General features: G+C 39.1%; 1 protein-coding gene across 8 annotated transcripts in view; it reads right to left on the reverse strand.

Annotated features, from left to right (window-relative positions):
- Window positions 1-23,833, reverse strand: part of LOC135198163 (uncharacterized) — a 904,910-nt gene that overhangs the window by 369,366 nt on the left and 511,711 nt on the right. For 7 of the 8 annotated variants that reach the window (XR_010310739.1, XR_010310738.1, XR_010310735.1 and 4 more), the window contains one exon: window positions 9,338-9,378. Coding sequence is in view for 3 of the 8 variants with exons in the window: in XM_064225669.1 (XP_064081739.1) it covers window positions 9,338-9,378 (41 nt within the window). In the remaining 5 variants the exon portion in view is untranslated. Of the gene's footprint in view, window positions 1-1,034; window positions 2,108-9,337; window positions 9,379-23,833 lie in introns of those variants that run through there. The other variant, XM_064225667.1, reaches the window with a different exon arrangement.

Here is a 23,833-nt window from a genome sequence, read left to right on the forward strand (position 1 = left end):
AAAATTAATTGTTGTAAATTAGTCCACTAGCGACGAACTGATGGTTACATTAAACCAAAGTTCATGACCTGTTTCTCCCCACTCATGTTGTCTTGATGACATTTATAGGGCCTGTACTTCTTTTTAATTTTAAGGAATTCTATTTTTTTTTAAATAAAGCATTTTTTTAACATCTTGCACCCTTTGTTGCAAATATCAAATAATATTATTTTGACTCTTTATTCATTGAGAGTTGAACACAAGTCTCTTAGCAGAGCTGGGTCGTTTCCTGGAAAAAAAAACCGTTATCTTAAGGAAAAAATTAAGAACCAAACTTTTGGTGTTGCATATCTTGAAAATGAAAACTCCAGAAAAAGAACAAGTTTTACATTGGTATTCGTAATTTTGCCACATTGTTGTGGCCTGTATCTTTTATACAGGATGCCTTGCCACACCTTACTGCATTTAGTAGTGCTGCAGATGTTTTCCTGTGTTTGATGAAGCTTAAGTTGAATTTAAGAACACAAGAATAATTATTGACTGTACTGAAATTTTTGTAGAAAGACCTGGTAACTTCACAGCCCGTGCAGCAACATGGTCAAATTATAAGCACAATATACTTTCAAATATTTAGTGGCAATAACGCCTCTTGGATCTATATCGTTCATTTCTAAAGCATATGGTGGGAGAACATCAGATAAGGCTGTAACGTTACGCAGTGGCATTCTAGATTTACTGGAAAACGGTTTTCTAATCAGTGATGCAGGAATGGATGGTATTGCACCTGAAATGTTGAAGGCTGATGAGATTCACACACCCATTGTGTTTAATGAATTATTCAATCATATGTGGCGAGATGAAGTCACGCCTGTTGAATGGAAAAACAAAGGGATTTTTGTTAGAGCACCCAAGAAGGGAGATTTGAGAGACTGTGGGCATTGGCGAGGGATCACATTGTCACCAGTAGGTGACAATGTGATCCATATTTTTCCAAGGTAATATTGAATAGAATAGCACCTGTAATAGATAGAATACTTCGAAAAGAGCAAGCAGGTTTCAGAAAGGGCAGAGGATGTAACCATCAGATTTTTATTCTACGACATATACCTCAACAGTGTAACGAACTATAATCACCTCTTTTTTTATACTTTGTGGATTTTGAGAAAGCATTTGATAGTATTTCACGTACATTGTTAAGAAAGATTTTGAGGCACTATGAGATACCAGAAAAGATTGTTAACATCATAATGGATTTGCATAGAAATACTGTCGCCTCTACTGTTTATTATGGTGACTGATTATGTTATAACCAAGGTAATGCAAGGAATGAATAATGGTATTCAATGGAAAGGGGACCAGAGATTATGTGATCTTGGGAGGTGGATGGGGCATACTTTAAGAAGAGAAGATTAGTTAGTCCAGGATGTACCTGAATGGAAGCCGCTGGGCAGGAGAGAACGTGGTAGACCAAGAGAAACGTGGCTGATGGCAATGCGGAGGGAGGTTGGATCTGAGAATTGGGTTGAGCTCGGAGAGATGGTACAGGAAAGAGGCATATGGCGTGAATTCCTTTAGGCCCTATGCATCCCGTGGGTGCCAGAGGATTGAGTAAGTAAGTAAGATGCAGTTGCTATGACGAACTGCTTTCTATCCATTCCTGCATTTACAAAGGGTCAGACTCAGCTTTCACAACACCAAGTTGAATCAAGTAGGAACATGGCAAGAGTACAAATTCACGCTGAAAGGGCTATTGGCAGACTTAAAAGTTTTAAAGTACTAAGCACTTTAATGCCACGTAACATGGTTGTTCACTGTGATAGCATATTGACTATCTGCTCAGCAATAAGCAATCTTCAGCCACGACTTGTTAAATAGAGGACATTATGATCACATACATCAAAGTGTTGTCCACTGCTGTCAGTGAACAATTATCTTATTGCAGCAACATAATTATGGTCATTATAACGACATCCAACCACAGTTGGTAGAGGAAGACCCAAAGCAGACTATCTGAGGAGGACAACCGGTGAACCGCAGGTCAGCTGGAAGACCTCCCCACTTGACAATTCTTGCCTTGCATACAATGGCTGTAATGCTTTTTCGTGTGGTAGTTTAGTTGATGATGACCCTAAAATTGTACAAAAAGCAGCAATTAGATTTAAAGTGAACAGTACTATGATTCATTATCCTCTAAGTGTTCTAATGACTTCAGGACTGAATAAAAGTTTAATGAAATCTGGTATCTGTAACTGATTTCCACGGCATTGCCCGAGCCTTTGACTTGCACACTCTGCAAGTGAAGTTTGTGCTTTTGTTAACATGGTGTTTCTGTTCAGCTGCTGAAATTTTATAAAGCACATTTTATAAAGCACATTTCAAACTGTATAAACACGTAATCTGATGCCAATTAAAAGATGTCTTATCGCATCCTAAAAATTAAGTCTTTAATGTCTGAACATCCGGGGCAAAACCGCTCTTTTCTCGGACATCTTCGAATGTTCACGCATTCGAAGTGAAACCATCGAGTGTACAAAAATTTTACAATTTATCGACATTTTGCATCAACAGATAACTTTGGCGCATACTGTGACGAAGTTAAAATAGGTGAGGGGAGGGGGGGCCTCAATTTTACTCGCGTCGTCTGACATTGGCAGCTTTTGCCCACCAGTGTACTGCGCATGCGCCAGATATACTTAATTTGTTTACAAACATAAACTCTCCTATAACAACAATAGTAACTGCAATCCTGGAATTTAATATTAAATTTCTTCACCTGCATTTAACTGATAGTTACTCTCTATTCATCTATAAGTGGCCTGCCAAATTATCCTTTTATTCACTGATCTCAAAAGATACATCTAAAAGTCACCATTAACGCTACTGAACTCAAACTCGAGCCACAAAGTACTACAAGATCAATACCACGTGTATTACCTTCGACCAGTCGCAAGAGTTTTCATGACCAAAGCGAGACGGAAGGCAATCGAGTGTCAATAAAGGGCGAATGCAAGATACAGGTCTATTGTTGATGTTTTTTTTTTTTTCTTTTTTTTTTTAAGATCACGCCCAAATATCATTTTACTCTCTAATTTTCATAGTTTCCCTCAGACCTGGTCAAAATTCACTAGGAATTTTTCTCCTGGCGCAACATCATATCTCTTCCTTGTTCCAGATGCGGTCAAGTGCCACAGGTTGTGTCAGGTTCCCTCCGAAATGAAAGCATCTTTTCGACTTGGGATTCCACTTTCCCGACATCGAAGCTTTCGTGTCTACGAAGGAGGAAGACAAGACGAGGTCCCGTCTTACAGATTCGTAACTCCCATTGCTATATTAAATATCAGTCATGAAACGGCAACACCCTATTATTAACTGAAAATACATTCAAGGACGATCAACCGAGCATGGCAGTATACGACCAGATTACATCAAATGACATTCGAGGCTTTCGAGTGTCATAAATTGGTATCAAGAGATTATGAGCTAATACTGGTGATCATAACTGCAACAGTTATCTCATTAACTAAAGCCGAATAATAACAACAATGATGGTCATGATGATTTCATTAAAATAGTTTACTCAATCGCACAGTGATAAATTAGAACTAATTTAGCAATTTGGATCTCTGCCTTCAAAGCATTTAATTAACGAAAATGAATTCCAAGACTTCGGATTTATTACCAGACGGGACTGATTGCGAGGATCACTGTTCTTTCATAAGTTGTCTTGATTTTCCCGTCTTCGAAATGACATAAATTCGAACAATGCAATGGCGAGAGGCGTCCGAACATTCCCAAACGCCATTGAGCGCAATTAGCGAAAAAGAGCCCGGGAGGAGATGGAGTCGGGAGAGAATTCCAGGGACGACCGTTCAATATCAGCGTCCTAGTAACCTGGCCAGCGGCTGGATGGGCTCTCGCATAATTCATGCTCTATCGACGGATCACGGTTCAGGCACAGCGTGTTCACCACTGTTTATCAGCAGTCACTAGCATCATCAATAGCATATCTAGAATGACCCAATAATAATGACGACATGTGCCAATACCAAAGCTCTGAAGATCATATTACATCTGCCAGCTTTCGAAGTAAGACCTCAACGCTTGAGGCAAAAGTCATGTCCATTACAATAAAATAAATTTTATACAGTAATACATAACAATGGAATCAACCTCGAAGAAATATCTTATATCTTACAGTTAAATTTGACCAAATAGGAAATAAAATCCAACAACTGAACCGTAATATAATATTTTTAAATCTATCGAACACACTACCAGAAGAAACATACGTGCATAAATATATCAAAACCAGAAACGGTACACAAGAGAAACGGAGAACATATAAGTTCAGAAAAAATCATGTAATCATTTGAGTAGTTAAAGTAAGGAAACGCCCAACTGTACAGTGGCTACTTGGGAAGACAATAATTAAGGCTCATATAAGAGCAGGTCAACTCTGACCATAAGATGCTACTGTAGAAAGATGATCAATGCATCGTCAATTCTATATTAAACTATTGTATCTAACAATTAAAAATGGTTTTTGAAATGAAAACTTCGTTTTACCTGAAAGTGTTTATCTAGATTATTATATGACTTGCCATGGCGCCAGGAGCAAATATTAATAAGTTAATGCACTAAATAAGTTAGATTCGTCTATGCAGGTCTACAACATATTCAAAGGTCATCCTGATACGACCATTCCCTGATTTTTGGCAAATATTTAACAATCTTGCCTATATTCACAGATACGTTCATAATAGGCTCCTTGATGAGAGAGAGAGAGAGAGAGAGAGAGAGAGAGAGAGAGAGAGAGAGAGAGAGAGAGACTTACTCTTCCTTTACCTGTTATTTGATATATTTGATTATCTGGTCGCATCATACTTAGTGATGTGTGGAGTCTACATCACAGATGGAGAAGACACAATTGTGGACCATGTCGGTCTCTTTTTGAAATTTTTTCATATAGATAGCCCTTTTATCACATATTCAGCCAAATGATGAGGTCTACATTTTTAAAACTTGAATTCCCAGGATACGACTTTCAGAAACCTGCTCCGTCATTAATACTGAAAGAGGAGGCCAATTTAAGTAACATCAGTGCTAATCTATGCAAATGTACGTAGCATATCTGCTACATGGAAGGGATGTCTCACTTTTCAAAACCATAATCTAATCATTACAAAAACTGCAAAAATATCCTTGGCTTCACTGCATTTCTCAAGGGATTTAAGTTTTCCTGTCGAATGATAAAAAAAAAAATCGTACCACTTTCATAGCATTACTACCACCCCAAAAATCATTTCAAACACTTATACACAAACAAAAGATATATGTTTAAAAAAAATCTTCACATGGATTAATACTAATTTTCAATGACTGTTACAAATAGGAACGCAACACAGTGGAAAAAATGTCTCGCAAAGCATTTAAAAAGTGTCTAAGTCAACTTGCTATTCATGCAAATGGTGGCAGACGAATTCGTCCTTATCTAATCTAGTGGTGACATTCACCATATCTGTGGAAATACAGCAAGGACACGGAATGACCATTAGGAAAGATGCAATCCTTGTGGGAAAAGTGGAATAATAAATGCCTAAGGGATTCCAAGAGGAGAGCAGTCCAAAATGCAAAAAGGATATAGACAGGTATAGGATAATAAACGAGGAATAAAAAAATAAAAAAATCAAACAGTATAAAACATGTCAACCACGAAATCTGATCACATGTGAACCTGTTCTGTATAAATGCATTCGCCACAACAGTAGTTTTATTATGAAGCCCCAAAGGTTCAACTACATGAAAGTAGATCTGTATACATTACTCAACTGGTACAAAACTTCAAGAGAACTATTTAGTATTAATCCTCACTAAAGAAGATGCAAGGATATTAAAATTAATTCATGTCAACAACTACACAATAGATGCACAACGAACTAATGGAACTGAAGTGCCCAAAATACATGGATCAAGAAATCTAACAGTACTCATGTTTTTATCCAACATTTTACAATGCAAATCAGTTGCTGAAGACGAAACAGAAAAACAATACTCAAAGCTAGGAAAATGAAAGTAAATTTTTTTCTCAAGACCGACAAATCTCTCAAAATATTGAAACTTTCTAAACTTTTTTTGGGGGGGCACTTGCAGAAGACAGACCACAAATATTTTCAAATATCACTTGCATTCAAGAATAACGCGTGGAATTTTAAGAATTTCAAGTATTTACCAAAATTTGTCCATGAAATGCTTTAGGGATTAGAGATCGTGTCCTAGGTCTACTAACAATCCTACATTGACTTTTGCTAGGGTTTAGTTTCATTCTACAGGATTTTCACCATTCACGATTCACTAACTTTACCTGAACCTCCGTTAATTTATTTGGACACATTTTCCGCTGTCATTTTTACCATACGACTACCTACTTGTGTCTAGAGAGAGAGAGAGAGAGAGAGAGAGAGAGAGAGAGAGAGAGAGAGAGAGAGAGAGAGAGAGATTCTGTATAAAAATTCATATTAGCGTCCATTAAGCTGCAATATGTTGGTAGGTTCATGGAATGACCGAATGTGCCGTTGACCTTGACCTCAATTTTTCCTTGCCGGGAACTACAAAAGAGATCACACACACACACCGAGGAATAAAACAACCAATTAGATCAACTGGCGCTAACTGCATGTCTGTAATAATAAGAGCGGGAATACAGGACGAGAGCGAGACAATGGCAAATGGCTGCCTAATCAATCAAATATGAAGCACCAGACCGAGTTATCAATAGAACTTTTCAGCAGCTCTCACGAGCGCTATTCGTAATGCTGGTAAAAGAACCCTGCACTGAGCGTGGCTATGAATATGTCTATGCATCTGAATACGTGAGTGAACGCGTTTCCTTCACTGTATCCATGTACGTATACATGAACATTTAAGATTCGAAAAAAATTATATAAAATTCCTAGATCAATTCAGTTTCGGGAGACCACATCTACTGCGGCGAAACCTAAGTCCTGATTTCCTGCCTTTACCGAATCCTGGAGTTTGGTTTTTCGGCATATCTGACTAAAGATCTTATTCATCCCAATGTCCCTAATATCTCAACTGGTATACACACGTGCACACGACAATAAGTTTTTTTTTTTCATTGGCAAGAAATATATAACAGTGTTGTTGGATCTTAATGGCAAGAGTTGGATCTTAATGACAATATAAACTTATTAAAATACTTAATTAAAATATAAGTGTAATAATTATCCAACTTTATTAAATTCACTTATGGTTATATAACGATAATACGAGCTCATCAATTCACCTGAATGCATAAAGTGTAATGATTATACAAGTTTATTTAATGCACCTGATTATGCATTATTTTTTTTATAAAAGCTTATTAAATTCTTCATTTCAATGATCAGCCTCACTTAATACTTAACGGTATGTATCAGTATTATCATTATGCTGGTAAAATTCCTTAAATATGTAAAACATGTTCTTTTGCGACATCCAGGCAACGCTCCGAGAACTTTTTCGGTTTGACCATATTCTTCATTAAAGTAACTTTTCTTAAGGGAAGAGAGTTTGGTCAGTTCATCTAAAACATCGTAAGAACGAAAGAACTGAGATTTAGTCAGAGGAACAACTGGATTCAGTGATGCTCAAGATAACTAACACGTCCTGATTCCGATGGCGACTTTTCCTACTCGGCGCTGGCAAATAGCATCTGGAATTAGTAATGCCTACTACTCTGCCTTTGGTAACTATGGTTTTATCACCGAACTGGTTTCCAAATTAATTGTTATGTATAATTCTTTAGAGAATAGAGAGTTTAGGTCAAAGCCTAAGCGCTGGGACCTAGTATATAGGAGGTCATACAGTGCTGAAACGGAAATTGACAGTAAAAAGCTTTGAAAGGTGTAACAGGATGAAACCCTCGCAGATGCACTGTGAATCAATTGTTAGAAGGGGGCGGAAAGTAAGAAGGAAGAGAATATGAACGGAGGTGCAATAAAAGGAATGAAAGGGGTTGCAGCGAGGGGCCGAAGGGACGCTGCAAAGAACCTTAAGAAATGTCTACAGTGCACCGCATGAGGTTCACTGCCGGCACTAACTCCCTCCGGGGTATAAATCTAAAGGTCATGGAGTTCATTTTTACTATTCCAAGTTAAAAAAGTTTTCTACGCCAAATGGCCGAAGTTTTCCTTTTATCACAACGTATGGCGTGGAGTTGAAACACAAACTGTCAAGACTGCACCATGGTAGCGTGGTCTCCACAAAGCCACACAAGCACTCCGACGCGAGAGAGGATAATTTATTCACAGCCTATCAAAAATTTACAACTTACTTGACTCCATTGGCCAGATTTTAAGAAATGTCAAATTACATGAAAGAGGATATTCCTTTTTGCATTATTATTCAATTAATTATGTTTTGAAATTGTTTTAAATGAACTCAGTCATAAAGAATCCACGGCAATCATATTTGCAATCAGACCTCGTGTAGAAAAAGTATATAATTTCAAACCAACCTGCGAAACAGAGGCTGGAACAATAGGTTTCATAAATTAGCTTCTATAACACACAATACTTGTATCGCATCGTCATTTGAACTGAAAACGATGCCTGCAGCTGAAAGAACTAGTTTATAGAAATTGGAGTGACAACATTCTACAACCCGATAACAGGAAAGAATGTGCATCAGCAACTACCCCATTAAATCTGACTGAAAATTAATGGTTTACCTAACACGAGGATTCCACTGACTTCTTACCTACAAAACGAGTGGTATTGAATACATCAACATTCCTCTAGACGCCAAAATAGCTCAGTCCAGGAACAGGAAATCAAACAAGTGAGACAAACGAATAGCGACCAACTTCCTGGTAACTAGTCCCGGAGGGAGCCAAGCACCTCTCAGCGTGGATTCCCTCCATGAAGTCAACGAAGTGGGCAAACAAGACGACGAACATTTAACGTGTGTGCTAAACATCGGCTCAACGTGAAATCTGAGATGAGTACAATAATACATAAAACTGAACGTGTTATATAAACGCCTGATTTGAATAAAAACTACGAGGTTGTAACTGGAAGATGATGAGAGATATTTGTACGAAAAAATAAGCACGGTAATGTCATACCAGCGACTTATACTTTTGAGAAATGGTAGATATTGCGAATTGTGTGTCACTGACATTTTAAGCATTTTAAAATAAAAATAAATCTGAAAATCGTATCCCAAGCAACAAAACATGAAACAAATGTAAGCACACACATACACATGTGTATAGGTTATATAATATACCCCCCGACAAAATTGTCATCAATTTCAATTCAGGACTTTCGAAAAATGCTACGGATAATGCAATACTCACCAATATTCCAGGACCAAGACGATAAAGACACTGCGCATATGCTGTAGAAAGAGAAAAAAAGCAGTCAGAACTACAGAAAATCGTCAGATAAAGGATGTCTATTGTTTCCGATTTAACTGCTTAGGTCAACATAGTCACAATGGGATTTAACATAGTACATGACAAAAGCGTCCTGAGACCGCTGACTGGAGAGGAAAACCCCCTAATCTATGGGCTATGAGGCCGCCCAGAACCCACAACCCCAATCCCCCGTCCCCCACACACATGTATAAATATATACACACGCACACTCAAATATATATATATATATCTATATATATATATATATATATATATATAAAAGTGAATACCACAGGAAAATAATAGGCAGCAATTCTAGCCGAGCGCTCTCGTCCTTTATTGAGACATTGTGCCTCGACAATGTCTCATTAAATGACGAAAGTGCTCGGTTCGAATTACTGCTTATTATTTTTCCTGTGGTATTCGATTTTATATATATATATATATTATATATATATATATATATATATATATATATATATATATATATCTCAAGGAGTTTCCCATAACAGATTAGATTAGATTAGATTATAAAATTTTTGGCACATAGCCAAGCGCCGGAGCCGAGGGGCCATTCAGCGCATATATATCTTTAAGAATAATAGTCACTGTCGTACAAACAAACATACACACAACCGATCTACCATACAAATCATTCATTCATAAAAACCAAACAAGAAACCTAAAACAATTAAGAGAAAATTACAATTCATAAAAAAGACCAATATTTTTTAAAAATGTCATAATTTGCTCTGCCTGAGCACCTTCACCTAAAAATATCGCCGAAGAGACTTATTTGCCAGCAAACAAGCTCTACGATTGTTTTCAAAAGAGGGCACTCCACCAAAATATGCACCACAGTCAAATCCACATGACAAGTGGAACAGCGAGGAACCTGCCTATCCGCTCCACTCATCATTAGATACCCGTGAGTATATTTAGTGTGGCCAATACGTAATCTAGCTAAAACTATCTCAGACCTTCTATCCATCCGGCTATGAGGCCAAGGATGAACAGAAGGCCTAATCGATTTCAATTTAAGATTATTATCTAAAGTAGACCAGTGGGCCTGCCACTGGTCTCTACAATAATCGAATGGTACTTTTAAATCAGAGACAGGGACGCCCATGTTGGAAATGTGCCTAAGCCTAGTTGCAGCCTTAGCAGCAGCGTCGGCTCGCTCATTCCCAACAATTCCAACATGGGACGGAGCCCAACAAAACCTAACAGAAAATCCTCTTCTATTAATTAAAAGATAAAACCACTCTTCTATTAATTAAAGATAAAACCAATCTTGTACTTCTTGCACTAAAGGGTGGCAAGAGACTAGGCTTTTTAGAGAAGATAAAACACTCAAAGAGTCGGTAAAAATGGTAAAAACCTTGTTAGTACAAGAACTATAAAAATATATTTAAGAGCAGTCAAAACTGCCAGCAGTTCAGCTGTAAAAACAGAAGAATTAGAAGGAAGCTTCTTTTTAATGATATTACCACTAGTCCACTACAGAGCAACCAACACCATCAGAACCCTTCGAGCCATCAGTATATATGATGAGAATCACCATGTTCGGAAGCATGGTCCAAGAAACTTGCCCTCAACTGGTCACCAGAACTGTTGCTCCTGCTGTCCCTAATTGGGCAAATTTCTAGGCATGGTCCTATTCCAAGGAGGAAACTTTGAGGGTGAAATTTCAGCTACTGCAGGGGGAAGTAATCCCACCTCCCTGGCAGAGCTTGCTAGTCGGACCTCAAGAGGCTTTGGCAGTCTCAGTCTATTTGGGGCTCTGTCAGTTGGTTCTCTAACGAACTTATAGTTAGGGTTTAGCTTTGACGTAAGTATTCTTGATATGGCTCTCAAGCCTAATCTCCCTACGGATAAATAGTGGGGGAAAACCTGACTCAATATAGGCTTTCTACTGGTGAAGTTCTATAGGCTCCCGTACAAATACGTAAAGCCATATTATGGACAACATCTAATTTCTGCAGTGTTGTCTTGCACGCACAACCATAAACTTGGCAACCATAATCAATTTTGCTTAGGCATAAACCTGGTACATCCTCAAAAGGGTGATTCGATCTGCCCCCCAGTTAAAATTAGACACAACTTTAAGAATATTAAGTCGAAGCTTCACGTTACATACAACTTCATTAACATGTTGAGTAAAGTTAATTTTTTATCAAATGTAACACCTAGATACTTAATGCTATCTTCATAATAAGGTAAAATCGAATCGTTTTAAAAACAACGTAGGGATCTCTTCCACTCTTCTTAATCGACAAAATCGTATAGCTTTGGTTTTTTCTGGTGAAAGAAAATTTGAACCCTTTAGCACTGGCCCATGATGTTGAAGCATTAATAGCAGTCTGGATCATTTGACAAGCTTCAACAGCTGTGGACTTACTACAGATTATTGCATAATCATCAGCAAAGGCCAGACCATGCACCCCGACAGGAACTTGTTCTAGTAGACCGTTTACAGCTACATTAAAGAGTGTTGGACTAAGGACGCTTCCCTGAGGTAACCCTTCTTCTGAGGGTAAGCAGAAGAAATGTAAGAGCCCACTCTTACTTTCAGGTAACGTTCTGACAAAAAATCTTTTAGACAATAGAACAAATTACCCACAACACCCCACTCTACAAGTTGCAAAGGATACCCCCTCGCCAGGTAGTGTCGTAGGCTTTTTTCTAGGTCAAAGAACACTGCAACAGTCTGGTTTTGCACAGCAAAAGCATTCTGTATCTCCCGAGTAAGGAACATCAAAGGGTCAGAAGTACTTCTATTTTTCCTAAAGCCAAACTGCCGATTAGATAAAAGATTCTTTGAATCCAAATACCACACAAGTCGAGCATTGACCACCTCCTCATAAATCTTGCTAACACAACTAGTTAGAGCAATTGGCCTATAGTTCTTAGGAAGGAAGGAATCTTTAAAAGGTTTTAAAACAGGTACAATAATCGATATCTTCCAAGACTCTGGTGAAGTTCCTGAAAGCCAAAAACTGTTTAAAATGTCTAAAAGAAATTGTTTTGTACTTCTAGGCAAATTAAAAATCATTGAGTACAGTATATCATCTTCCCCAGGAGATGTTGGGGAAGATAACGAGATTGCATGATCTAATTCTTTCATGGTGAAAGGGAGATTATACGACTCTGAATTTAAACTAACAGCAGGAACAACCGTGGTACCGTCCCTAATATTCCTGAATGCAGGAGAGTAATGTAGGGCACTAGATATATTGGAGAAATGCCTATCAAAGGTTTCTGCAACTTCTCCAGAATCAGATATGAAGCAGCCATCAATTTTCAAAAATAGGCAAGGGAGATGGAGAAAATTTCCCTTGCAGCTTCGGATTCTGTATTCCCAGACAAACGACATAGGGGAATCATATTTTAATTCACTTATATATCTGATAAACGATTCCCTCTTTGCCTGCTTAAAAGTTTTCTTTTGCTTAGCAAGAGCTCTTTTATAGATAATTTTATTTACCAAGCAAGGATATCTACGATATCTCTTGTAGCAAGTTCTTGTTATCTTTCGGCTCAAGGCGCATGCATCACACCACCAAGGTACTAGAGGACGACGAGGCTTACCAGAAGTTCGAGGAATAGACAGCATGGCACCACACATCAAATACCTACGATTAAATACTCATAAGCGGATGTTGGGCTCTGAAAATCTTTTTATATCTTGATCAACTTCAGTAGATTTTTTGAAATAATCCCCATCAGCCTCCCCTACCTTCCATTTTGGTAAACATGGAGATGGAATATTTTTCATAAACTTTAAGTGAATGGGCCAATGATCACTGCCATGATCATTCTGGTCTACTACCCACTGGTAATCTAACCTCAAGGACGAAGAGCAGATAGTGAGGTCAATGGCTGAGTCAGTATTATGAAAAACATCATGTCTTGTAGGGGAACCATCATTCATTAAAGTGATGTCATTTAAGTCAAGCAGCTGTTCTATTATTAAACCCCACCGGTCGCAGTTTGGCTCACCCCAGAGGGTGTGCTTGGCATTAAAATCCCCCATCAAAATGAAGGGTTTAGGAAGCTGGTCTATCAATGTCTGTAGATCGTTTAATTCTAGCTGACGAGGATTACCCTGCGCATCCTGCAATCTACTTTCTAATGATGGATCCAGGTATAAAGAACAAATAGTGATCCATTTATAATTGAAAATTTGAACTGCACAAGCCTGCAACACAGTGTACAATTGAACAACCCTATGATTAACAGACTTGCGGACTATGATGCCTGTGCCTCCCTGAGCACGTACACCTATCAGGGGTGGAGACCTATGGAATGAATAATTAAAACCCAAGTTGGGAGTGTGCTCTCCCAACTTTGTCTCCTGAAGACACATTGCAGATAGATCATGATCCCTAAACAGAACCCGAACTTGCTCTCTATTTGGTATAAAGCCACGGATGTTCCACTGCATGAGAGCCATTATTTAGAGGAAGGCATCTTAAAATTCCCTACTAATTTAGGAATCTGTGTCCTGGTGAGAGAGATCTTATCAGTTTTACCAGTACTATTTGACCTAGATCTAGGTGTTACAGATCTTTTAGAAGATGGGCTTTCACTTGCCCTTTCAGTTACTTTTGTTTTTCCTACGATTGCTGAGTGACCGTGAATGAGGCGAAGAGGGAGAAAGGGCCCTCTTCTGACGAATAAAGAGGGCCTCTATCTCCTCACCGTCATCTCCACGGTGCACTGTAATGACAGAATCAGGTGAGGGCTCAATGTCAAGGCAATGTCCCTGACAGAGAGAAGTCGTCAACAAATTGAGACCTGGCTTGAACCCTTGAAACAACAGGGTCCCCCTGGCTTGACCAGTGTCTCTGCAACATGGGATACCCCACCAGGGGGGGCATGGGAAGCCCCACCAGGGGGGCACGGGAGGCCCCACCAGGGGGGGCACGGGAGGCCCCACCAGGGGAGGCACGGGAGGTCCCACCAGGGGGGGCATGGGAGGTCCCACCAGGGGGGACATGGGGTACCCCTCTAGAGGGGCTGTGGAAAACCCCACCAGCGGGGCACCGGGGAGCCCCACCAGTCGGGGCACCAGAAGAGGCAGTATTTAATTGTTGAGCTTTCAAGGCATCCGAATAAGTTTTCCTGCCCAACAGCTTCTTGGCCTGTCCCACACTGATGTGTTCGTCAAGAGATTTTATTAATGCATCTTGTTCTTCTTGAATGCACTACATTTCTTATCACGGGCTCGATGTTCACCCTTACAGTTTACACAAATTACTGGTCCAGAACTTCCTCGTGCTCAGGCTGGCCACACGATTCACAGAGTTTATTTCTGGTGCAAACATTAGAGGAGTGTCCAAAGCCAAAACATTTAAAGCACTGGAGCACTCTCGGTCTATAAGACGAACTTTCATGATTTCACTATCAGAATAACTTCAGATGGCAGAGAAGAACTTTTAAATGTTAAAATAAGCATCGATGAGCGGGGCACTTTAAAAACCTTCCAAACCACATCTGACACATTTCCAAAATTTCCTCCTCATCCATTTCATGTAGATCTTCATTAAATATAACACCCTTTCGCATAACTAAAATTAAAGTGAGGTTTTACCTCTTTTATCACACCCTCATGGATCAGCTTCAAATTTAGGAGCATTACTGACTGAACATTGGTCTTGTATGAACTAAAAAACTATTACGCCCAAAGCGAGTTACTTCTGGGCTCCCAACATTGCCGATCTTCTGGTTTACCAACCTTTTCACCTTGAAGAGGTTGCCTCTCTCACCATGCGTTGAGATAATTAACCACTTAGCTGGGTCTGGAGATCTGGAGATTATACTTATTTTCTATTAGGATCTTTTATTTCATTTGGTGGTTTATAAATGTCTAGATATCTAGGGACCTCTTCTGCCTCTACAAGTCCAACACTCATAGAATCTGACTTAAATTCTCTAAAGGCTCTGTGAGCTTCCGATGCATTGTTGAAAATTATCCAAAATTCAAAAAAAACATAATTATTGCCAAGTTTATTTCTTAATTCTTTGATGTTCCCAAATTTACAAAATTCATTATATATCATGTCATAATTCCAGTTCTAAGGGGACTGGTTTCACATGCAGAATGTTTGTAACAAGGAGCTCATTGAAAATGGCTCCAAAGTTACAATGGAGGAATTACCAGGTTTTTCCTTGTCCTTATCCTTGCCTAAGTCGTCAACCGAAGATCTAATTAATGTCGCCATAAGACGTAGGATTTATGATTCGTCCAGGTAGCCCCCCACCCACCATGGAGCCACATTTAGAGGACAGTGTTATCCCAACATACAGGGCTGCCCTAGGGGTACCACCCAGATATACACCCCACCCTCAGTGCCTAAGGCGTCATGATGTCCGTCGAGATCAGACCCAGCACTAAGAGCAGGGTTTGACATATAAACTTTCCCCTCGCTCGACCACGTTAGGTACTCGAGTTCTACGGGTGAGGTGGCATGCCAACCATCCTATCCCTCCACCAAATCCAATGAGTAAGTCCAAATCATGTCCAAAACCAATCCAAAATCATCAACATAAAATCTGTATCTTATAGGGGGAGAAAGAAAAAGCAGAAGGATGAAAAGTTTTAGTAAAAGGAAAAGAGCTGACTTATTTAGTTGGATCAACAGCTGGGCACCAAGGCCCAGTGAGAAATTAGTTCCCACCAGGCATCAGGGCCCAGCTGCTGAACCCTAAGCCCCCCATCCTCGACAAGGCTTCAGCATCTGGGGGGTTTCCCATAACAGGAGGGTCTCCAGAAACAAATGATCCCAACAGTAACTGCAGGTTTGCTGTTGAATCGTTGATGGAGACACCATGCCATGCATCTCCATCTTGCCCGTTCTCTCTCTCTCTCTCTCTCTCTCTCTCTCTCTCTCTCTCTCTCTCTCTCTCTCTCTCTCTCACGTTTCCGGGATGTTATGGTCCTTCCACTTCAATTCCTCTTCCACTCTTGACTCATATCGTTTCTAAATAATGCATTCTTTTCACCAACCTATGAAGATCCGTTCTTTCCACAGGACCAATCCATCTAAGAGTACTCTGGTCCATCCTTTCATTTACACAGAACGTTTTCTTGCTCTTCTATAAGTGATCACATTTCGCACCCTTTCAGCTGTTCTTACCTAATGTATAGTACGTAAACAGTTCAAACAAAGTAATCGATGCGCGCAAACAAATGAGACATCATATACACTACAAAAAGCCGAGATACAATGAACAATGACGTTAGATGCAAGAAAGGTCTATAATCTGCTGAACATCATAAAAAATGGAACCTAATCACAGTACAACTATTCTCTGGACTGTCTTGTTCATACGACAACCAAGTATCGTCTCATCATTAATTTGTTTACATTTTTTTTACCATGGTGCAATACCAAGTAAGATAGAACATATATTAAGACTTCGTCATAAAATCGATAAAGTTATTTGGCATAGAGACCAATTGAACTTTCATAAATGCAAATGGGTCGAATAACAGCTCAAATTTCCTCTCAATCACCACCACCATCCCTAAGCTGAGGGGTATGTTGCCTTGATGCATCTTCTCCAACTATTTCCATCAAAAACATCTTCCTCTGTTAAAACTTCCTTATCCAGATCTCACTTACTTTACCTCGACTTCTAACCTTTCGCCTTTCTTCCGCCGACCTTTTTTAACCCTTAAAGGTTCCACTCAGCCCTCCTCACTCCTTCCTTCTCACAAGTCCAAACCATCTAAATCTCGACAGTCTTAACAAATCAGTAAACTTGATCGCTCTGGCACTTCTACTCATCTCTTCATCTTCCAGCTTCCAATGCAGCGAGAACTCCAAAATCCACCTCAGCATCCTCATGTCTGCTATGCTCAGTATTCTATTCCCTCCCTTAATTCTTAATGCTCGTGCTTCTGGCCCATATATTATCACTGGTTTAATCATAGTGCTACATCAGATCTTTTCACACCTCACTCTATTTTCCCAAAGCTACTTTCATATTGCTTTTAACCTAGGCTTCATATCCTCCCTCTGGATTAGAGTAGATCTTAATTACTTGAAATTTTCTCCGTGTTTCAACTCTGGGGGTTTATCACATTTAAATAACTTCACTATCCCTGCTTGCTGGACATCTTAACATCAGTTTTACTCATAATTACCTTCATATCATCCCAGTCAAGAGATTCCTGTTACTCTCACCCGCATGTAAATTCCCATAGATTTTCATTCCTAATTCCTTTGCTCAATAACATCCATGACCAGAACAAACAGAAATGGGCCAATTGTTGATCCTTAATGTAAACCAACTCTAACTTCAAAATTTTCTTTTTTGCCACTGGCTCTCATGGCTGGTGTCCTTGTTCTTTAATACATCACCTGACCGACCTGAATATTCGGACGCATTGCCTTCTATATCACCAAACCACAACATACTATCGAATGACATCTCAAAGTCTATGAATGCACAATGGAATTTCCGATTGCCTTCTAACCTCTCTTCCTGTAACTGTCTTATTACAAAGACTTTATCAACTGTACCTCTCCCTCTTAAGAAACCTTACTTCTATTCACCAACTTTCAAAATTGCTAGTAGTCTCTCATCAGGCATTCTTTCCAAGATCCTCAACAGATGTACTGTTAGTCTGCCTCCTCTATAATAACTACACTAATATCTCCCTACTGTTCAAATACATTTACCATTGGAGTTCATTTCCAGTCATTCGGCATCACTTCCTCTTCCCAAGTTGCCTTTCCTTTTACAGTTCCAGTATCAGTATCGATTCTTTTTCTAATCCAAGTACCTTCGACATTACGATTTGCACCTCTGAGGACCTGGTGTTTTGCCATTCTTCTTTTTACTTACAGCCTCTTCTTTACCTCTAAAGATTGTGTGTCCTTATCACCTGCACCTCCACCTTCCTCAAACCCAGACCATCTTCGTTTTATGTCATCATCCTCATGCAAGATTTCCCTTCTCTATCTGTGACGACAGCCGATTGACCCAGATCTTGCCTTTGCTTTTTCTGAGTTCGATATTACGTAAATATCCTTTTCACCATCTCCTGTTCCTAACCTTCAAATAGCGATGCCCAATTTCTTCTCAGTTTCTCTTTCCTCTCCTCTATGACGATCCTCGACTCAAATATTGGAAGGGAAAAATCATCCGTGAAATTCGCCAAAATTTCCACCAAGGTTACGCAATAAAGGCCTCAGCGGCGGTATAGCATTAACCTCAATTCAGAGACGAGTGATAAATATGACATTATCATTTTATGGAGTCAGTTTAAAAGGACAGTGCCATATGAGGCCAGATATTAAGCAAGATTTTTGTGAAATGTAATCCCTTATCTTTCAAAATATCACTGGGTGGAATTGATCTGCCCAAAATATTTGGATAATTCATCATTCATAATGATGCCTTTGCTATTGATTGAAAATCATTGACATTGCAATAATGCAAAAAGCTATTTAATTATAATAAAAGAATAACTAAATTACATGTGACGCAAAAGCATACAGAAAGAATACTAAGCGCCATATTAGTCAAGACCTACAACACAAATAAATAAATAAATAAATTTTCGAAATCTGTGCCCATGGCTGAAATTCCTGTTTAATGAGTACGACAGTACTTTACATAACAACTCTTTGTTTTTTAAGGTCTCTACAGACGTTTACATACTGATGCTATTTAAAAGCACCAAAGAAATCTATATATAAGACGACAAATTTTTAAAACCAGTATTATGGCTGATTCGCCATAAACTTTTCTTTACGTCACTTTAATTAGCTAAGAAACATGAAAATATGCAAAATTTTATTTGAAAAGTTCGGGTTACAATACTAATTTTCATTTGCACTATCTCCCTCTATAATACAAATACTAAAGTACTTGTTTCTCTCTCTCTCTCTCTCTCTCTCTCTCTCTCTCTCTCTCTCTCTCTCTCTCTATGAGTGTGTGCCACGAAACCAAAAGTTGTATTGCATAGTCACACAAATTATCTTTCATTCATTCATGACATTTGACAATACACCCGTGGGTCAATAAACACAAAAGTGAATGTACGTTTATTCATATATGCACCAACAAACGTTTCTGTACGAGTAAGTTACCACATGACTCTCTTTCTCTCTCTCTCTCTCTTCTCAGGTATATTCGCATATGTTACGTAAGTTTGTTTGCACTCTCTCGCCCTCTCTCTGCTGTTCCCTTTTTCAGGACTGAATTTCAAGTAAAGTTGTATGTTTAATCCTTCAGTATTTCTTTTAAATCAACAGCTAACTAAAACATTCCTTCTGTCAATAACTTCAAGATTATTTCAGATTTTAAAAGACAGAAATATTGCACAATGACAAATGTTTTGCTGACATCGTTATTCACATGTTAGTTACATCTGTATTTCACTCTATTTCTTTCTGCTGTTTATTATTTCCTTTTACACAGGATCATTTTACTCCCTGTACATTTGCTTTGTAATGTATTTGTTTTGATCTAGATTTTAATGTGGTACAGCCCACAGCCTGCATCTGTCGCCACTGCCCCCAACGTCATTTTCGAGGTTATGGGTACACTTGGAGATAAACAATTCAAAGGTATTTCTGAAAAATCAAGAGCGCCCTTTATATGAATAGAAAAATAAACCTGTTTTCCAGACAACGTTAAGCTGAATTTCTTTCTTAAATAAGGCCAAATAAAGAATAGATAAGTATTCCAAGAACTATAATATTAAAAACTGAAATAATAATGCCTTTGAATAATGGAAGACAACTTGTTTAGTTGGTAACTGATGACCTCTATAACTTGATACCTTCTGATATCGCAGTATTTGAATCACCATCAGTAAGAATTTATATTTATCTATATATTAATGTGCAATGCTTATCAACTCATGCGCACAAAATAAGTGACAGTAGAAATATATATATTATATAATATATATATATATATAATATATATATATATATATATATCTTCTTCTTCCAGCTTGTTCCCATTTTATATGGGGTCGCCGTTTCGGATGAGCCGTTTCCATACTATTTCTATCTTGTGCTTCTCCCTCATACAATTCCCTTCTCATGTAAGTCTCCTCTCACACAGTCCTTCCATCTCTTTCTTGGTCTCCCTCTTTTTCTTCTTCCTTGCACCTCCACCCCCTAGTATGTCTCCCAGCGTGGTCCTCATCTCTCCTCAACAGGTGTCCATACCATCTCAGCCTCCCCTCCTGCACTTTCTTTGATACTTCCACCACCTTAGTTGACCCCTTATGTAGTCATTTCTGATCCTATCCACTCTTGTTACCCCAGACATCCACCTAAGCATTCTCATTTCTGCCACATCCATCTTCTTCTGCTCTGCTTTTCTCATGCTTGCTGTTTCCGTACCATTAGCAGCATTGCTGTTCTTACCACCGTCTTGTGAAATTTTCCTTTTAACCTAAGCGGCACTCTTTTGTCACAAAGAACTCCGAGGCCGCTCTCCAGTTGTTCCAGCCTGCCTGTACCCGATGTTTTACTTCTTCTTCCATACTTCCTCCAGCTGTTTAACAAAAGATCCCAAACGAATACTTAAAAACTTATTCAACTCTCCTTATTTGCTCTCCACCAAGCTGAATACTTTCTCTATCATCCCCCTCAGTGGTGGTACACATATATTCTGTCTTGGATCTACTTATTCTCATTCCTCTGTCCTCCAGTACTTGTCTCCATCTTTCCAATTTCACTTCCAGATCTTCCCTGCTCTCTGCACACAGAACAATATCATCCGCATACAATATGTTCCACGGTACTGTTCTCCCTTACTTCCTCTATTATAACATCCATCACTATGTTAAAGATAAATGGGCTCAGAGCCGACCCCTGGTGTAATCCTACTCTCACCTCAAAACCTTCTGTCTCCCCAACACTGCTCCTCACTTCTGGTAAATACATTCCGGTACATCTCTTGTATCAATCGCACATACTTCTCTGGCACCATCTTCTCCCTCAGGCTCCTCCATACCTCTTGTCTCGGGACTCGGTCATAAGCCTTTTCAAGGTCAATGAATACCATATGTAGGTCCCCTTTGTCTTTCCCCGAATTTCTCCATTATTTGCCTCAGACAAAATATACCATCTGTTGTTCCCCTTCCCTTCATAAATCCCATCTGCTCTTTACCTATTTGTACTTCTTCTCTCAGTCTAGGCATCTATCATCCTTTCCAGTATCTTCAAAGTGTGGGACATCAATTTAATGCCCCTATAATTACCCACACTCTTGGACATCGCCTTTCCCTTTAAAAATTGGGATCAATATACTCCCACGCCACTCATTTGGTATCTTTTCCTGTTCAAGGATCTTTATCATAAGATCGTACAGTATATCCACTCCTTCATCTCCTAATGCTTTCCATGCCTCCACCGGGATCATGTCTGGTCCGGTTGCCTTCCCATTCTTCATCTTCTTCAGTGCATTTAGTACCTCTTTGCCTAGAAAACCTCATTACCATGCCAATGTTCACATTGCCCATCCTCTCTTATTAGTCTATTATTTTCTTCATTTAACAACTGTTCGAAATATTCTTTCCATCTCTTCACAATGTCTTCCTCCTTTCTAAGCACTACACCCTCTTGATCCTTTATTTGTTTGATAAATTGGTTTGGTTTATATCTTTGGTGCTCTTATTTCTAGCCTTTGATAGCTTGATCATCTTCTTTAATCCTTCCTTTGTCCCCAGCTCATTATACACATCATCATACGACTTTGCTTTAGCTTGGGCTACCACCTTTTTCACCACCTTGTTTTTCTCTCTGTACCTATTTCTGTCTTCCGCTGACTGTGACTCTTCCCATCTTTTCTTTGCCTCCTTCTTATCTTTTACTACTTTCTCAATGTCTTCATCCCACCACCAACTCTCCTTTTCTTCCCATATGATACCAGATGTCTCTCCTAGCAGCTCCTTTCCATGCCTTCTTATTACTGCTGCATTTCGTGCCCACCATTCTTGAACATCTTCAATCCCTATATCAATCCTCCAAAACCCTCCTCTTAAACTCTCTCTTCTTATCCCCACCCCTTCCTTCTGTAATTCGTACCATTTAATTTTCCTTATCCCTTTAGCTTTGGTTTTTCTTTCCCTTTTCAACTTCAAGTCTATACATATCAGCCTGTGTTGGGGGGCTACATGGTCGCCTGGAATAACTTTGCAGTTCTTGACCTCCACCAGATTTATCCTTTTATACAATAGTCTATCTGGGAGAATCTTCCCCCACTCCTATATGTTATTAGGTGTTCCCTTTTCTTCTCAAAGAATGTGTTTACTATTGCCATGTCGAATGACACAGCAAAGTCCACTACACTCTCTCCTTCTGGGTTTCTCTCCCCAATTCCATGGCCCCCATGCACCCGCCCAATCGCCTCATTTTCACTTCCGACATGGCCATTCAAATCTGCCCCAACTATCACCCTCTCATGCTCTTCCAGTTCTTGCATTATTCCATCCATGTCTCTCCAGAAATTCCCTTCTCTTCTTCTGTGCAACCAACTTGTGGTGCATATGCGCTTATAATATTCAGAATCTCTCCTCCATAACATATCTTCAATCTGATGATACGGTCATTCTTTCTATGCACTTCTATTACCGAGTTCTTTAGTTCACTAGACAGTACTATGCCAACTCCATTTCTACCTTGTTTATTTGCTCCACTATAATATAGCTTATATCCATCTCCCAACTCTTTAGCTTTATTTCCTTTCCACCGCGTTTCTTGCACACACACAACATCTACTTTCTTTTCTCTCATCAAGTCAGCCAATTCTCTACCTCTCCCAGTCATGGACCCAACATTTAGCTGACATACTCTGAACCCAATGTGAGCTCGCTTCTTTAGCTGCAACCCGCTCCTGATGCAGTAGCCCTCGCCTTACCACAGAGTTAGGGCGATGTCTCTGTGCGTCGTTTACGGAGTACGGCCCTAGCATTACCTCTTTCCATATTTCGGCTCATTCCATTTTTGGTTTTGGCACAGATTTTTACAGCCGGATGCCTTCCTGAGACAGAAACCCTCCCTATTTATCCGGGCTTGGGACCGGCACCCATAAGGACTTGGTTGCCCCCCAGGTGGCTAGGTTATATATATATATATATATATATATATATATATATATATATATATATATATATATATATATATATATATTAATATTTTTCCAAGATATTGACGAATCTGTCACATAATATTGCAGTTTTACAAGACCATACTTAGTTTCTAAGCTATTACATTTTTTCTTTTTTCTTTTCTTAATTTAGCAAATGTTGGTGGAAAAAGAAGGAAGATATAAAATGTTGCTCATTATAAACACAATCAAAATGTTTCAGTCACTATAAGGTGATGGGAGAAACTACCGACTCTAGTCCAGCATAATACAATGCTCTGTCATTCTGTCTTATTTCCATGTTTACTT

Source organism: Macrobrachium nipponense, chromosome 21 (genome assembly GCF_015104395.2).
Source record: "Macrobrachium nipponense isolate FS-2020 chromosome 21, ASM1510439v2, whole genome shotgun sequence".
Taxonomy (NCBI): domain Eukaryota; kingdom Metazoa; phylum Arthropoda; class Malacostraca; order Decapoda; family Palaemonidae; genus Macrobrachium; species Macrobrachium nipponense.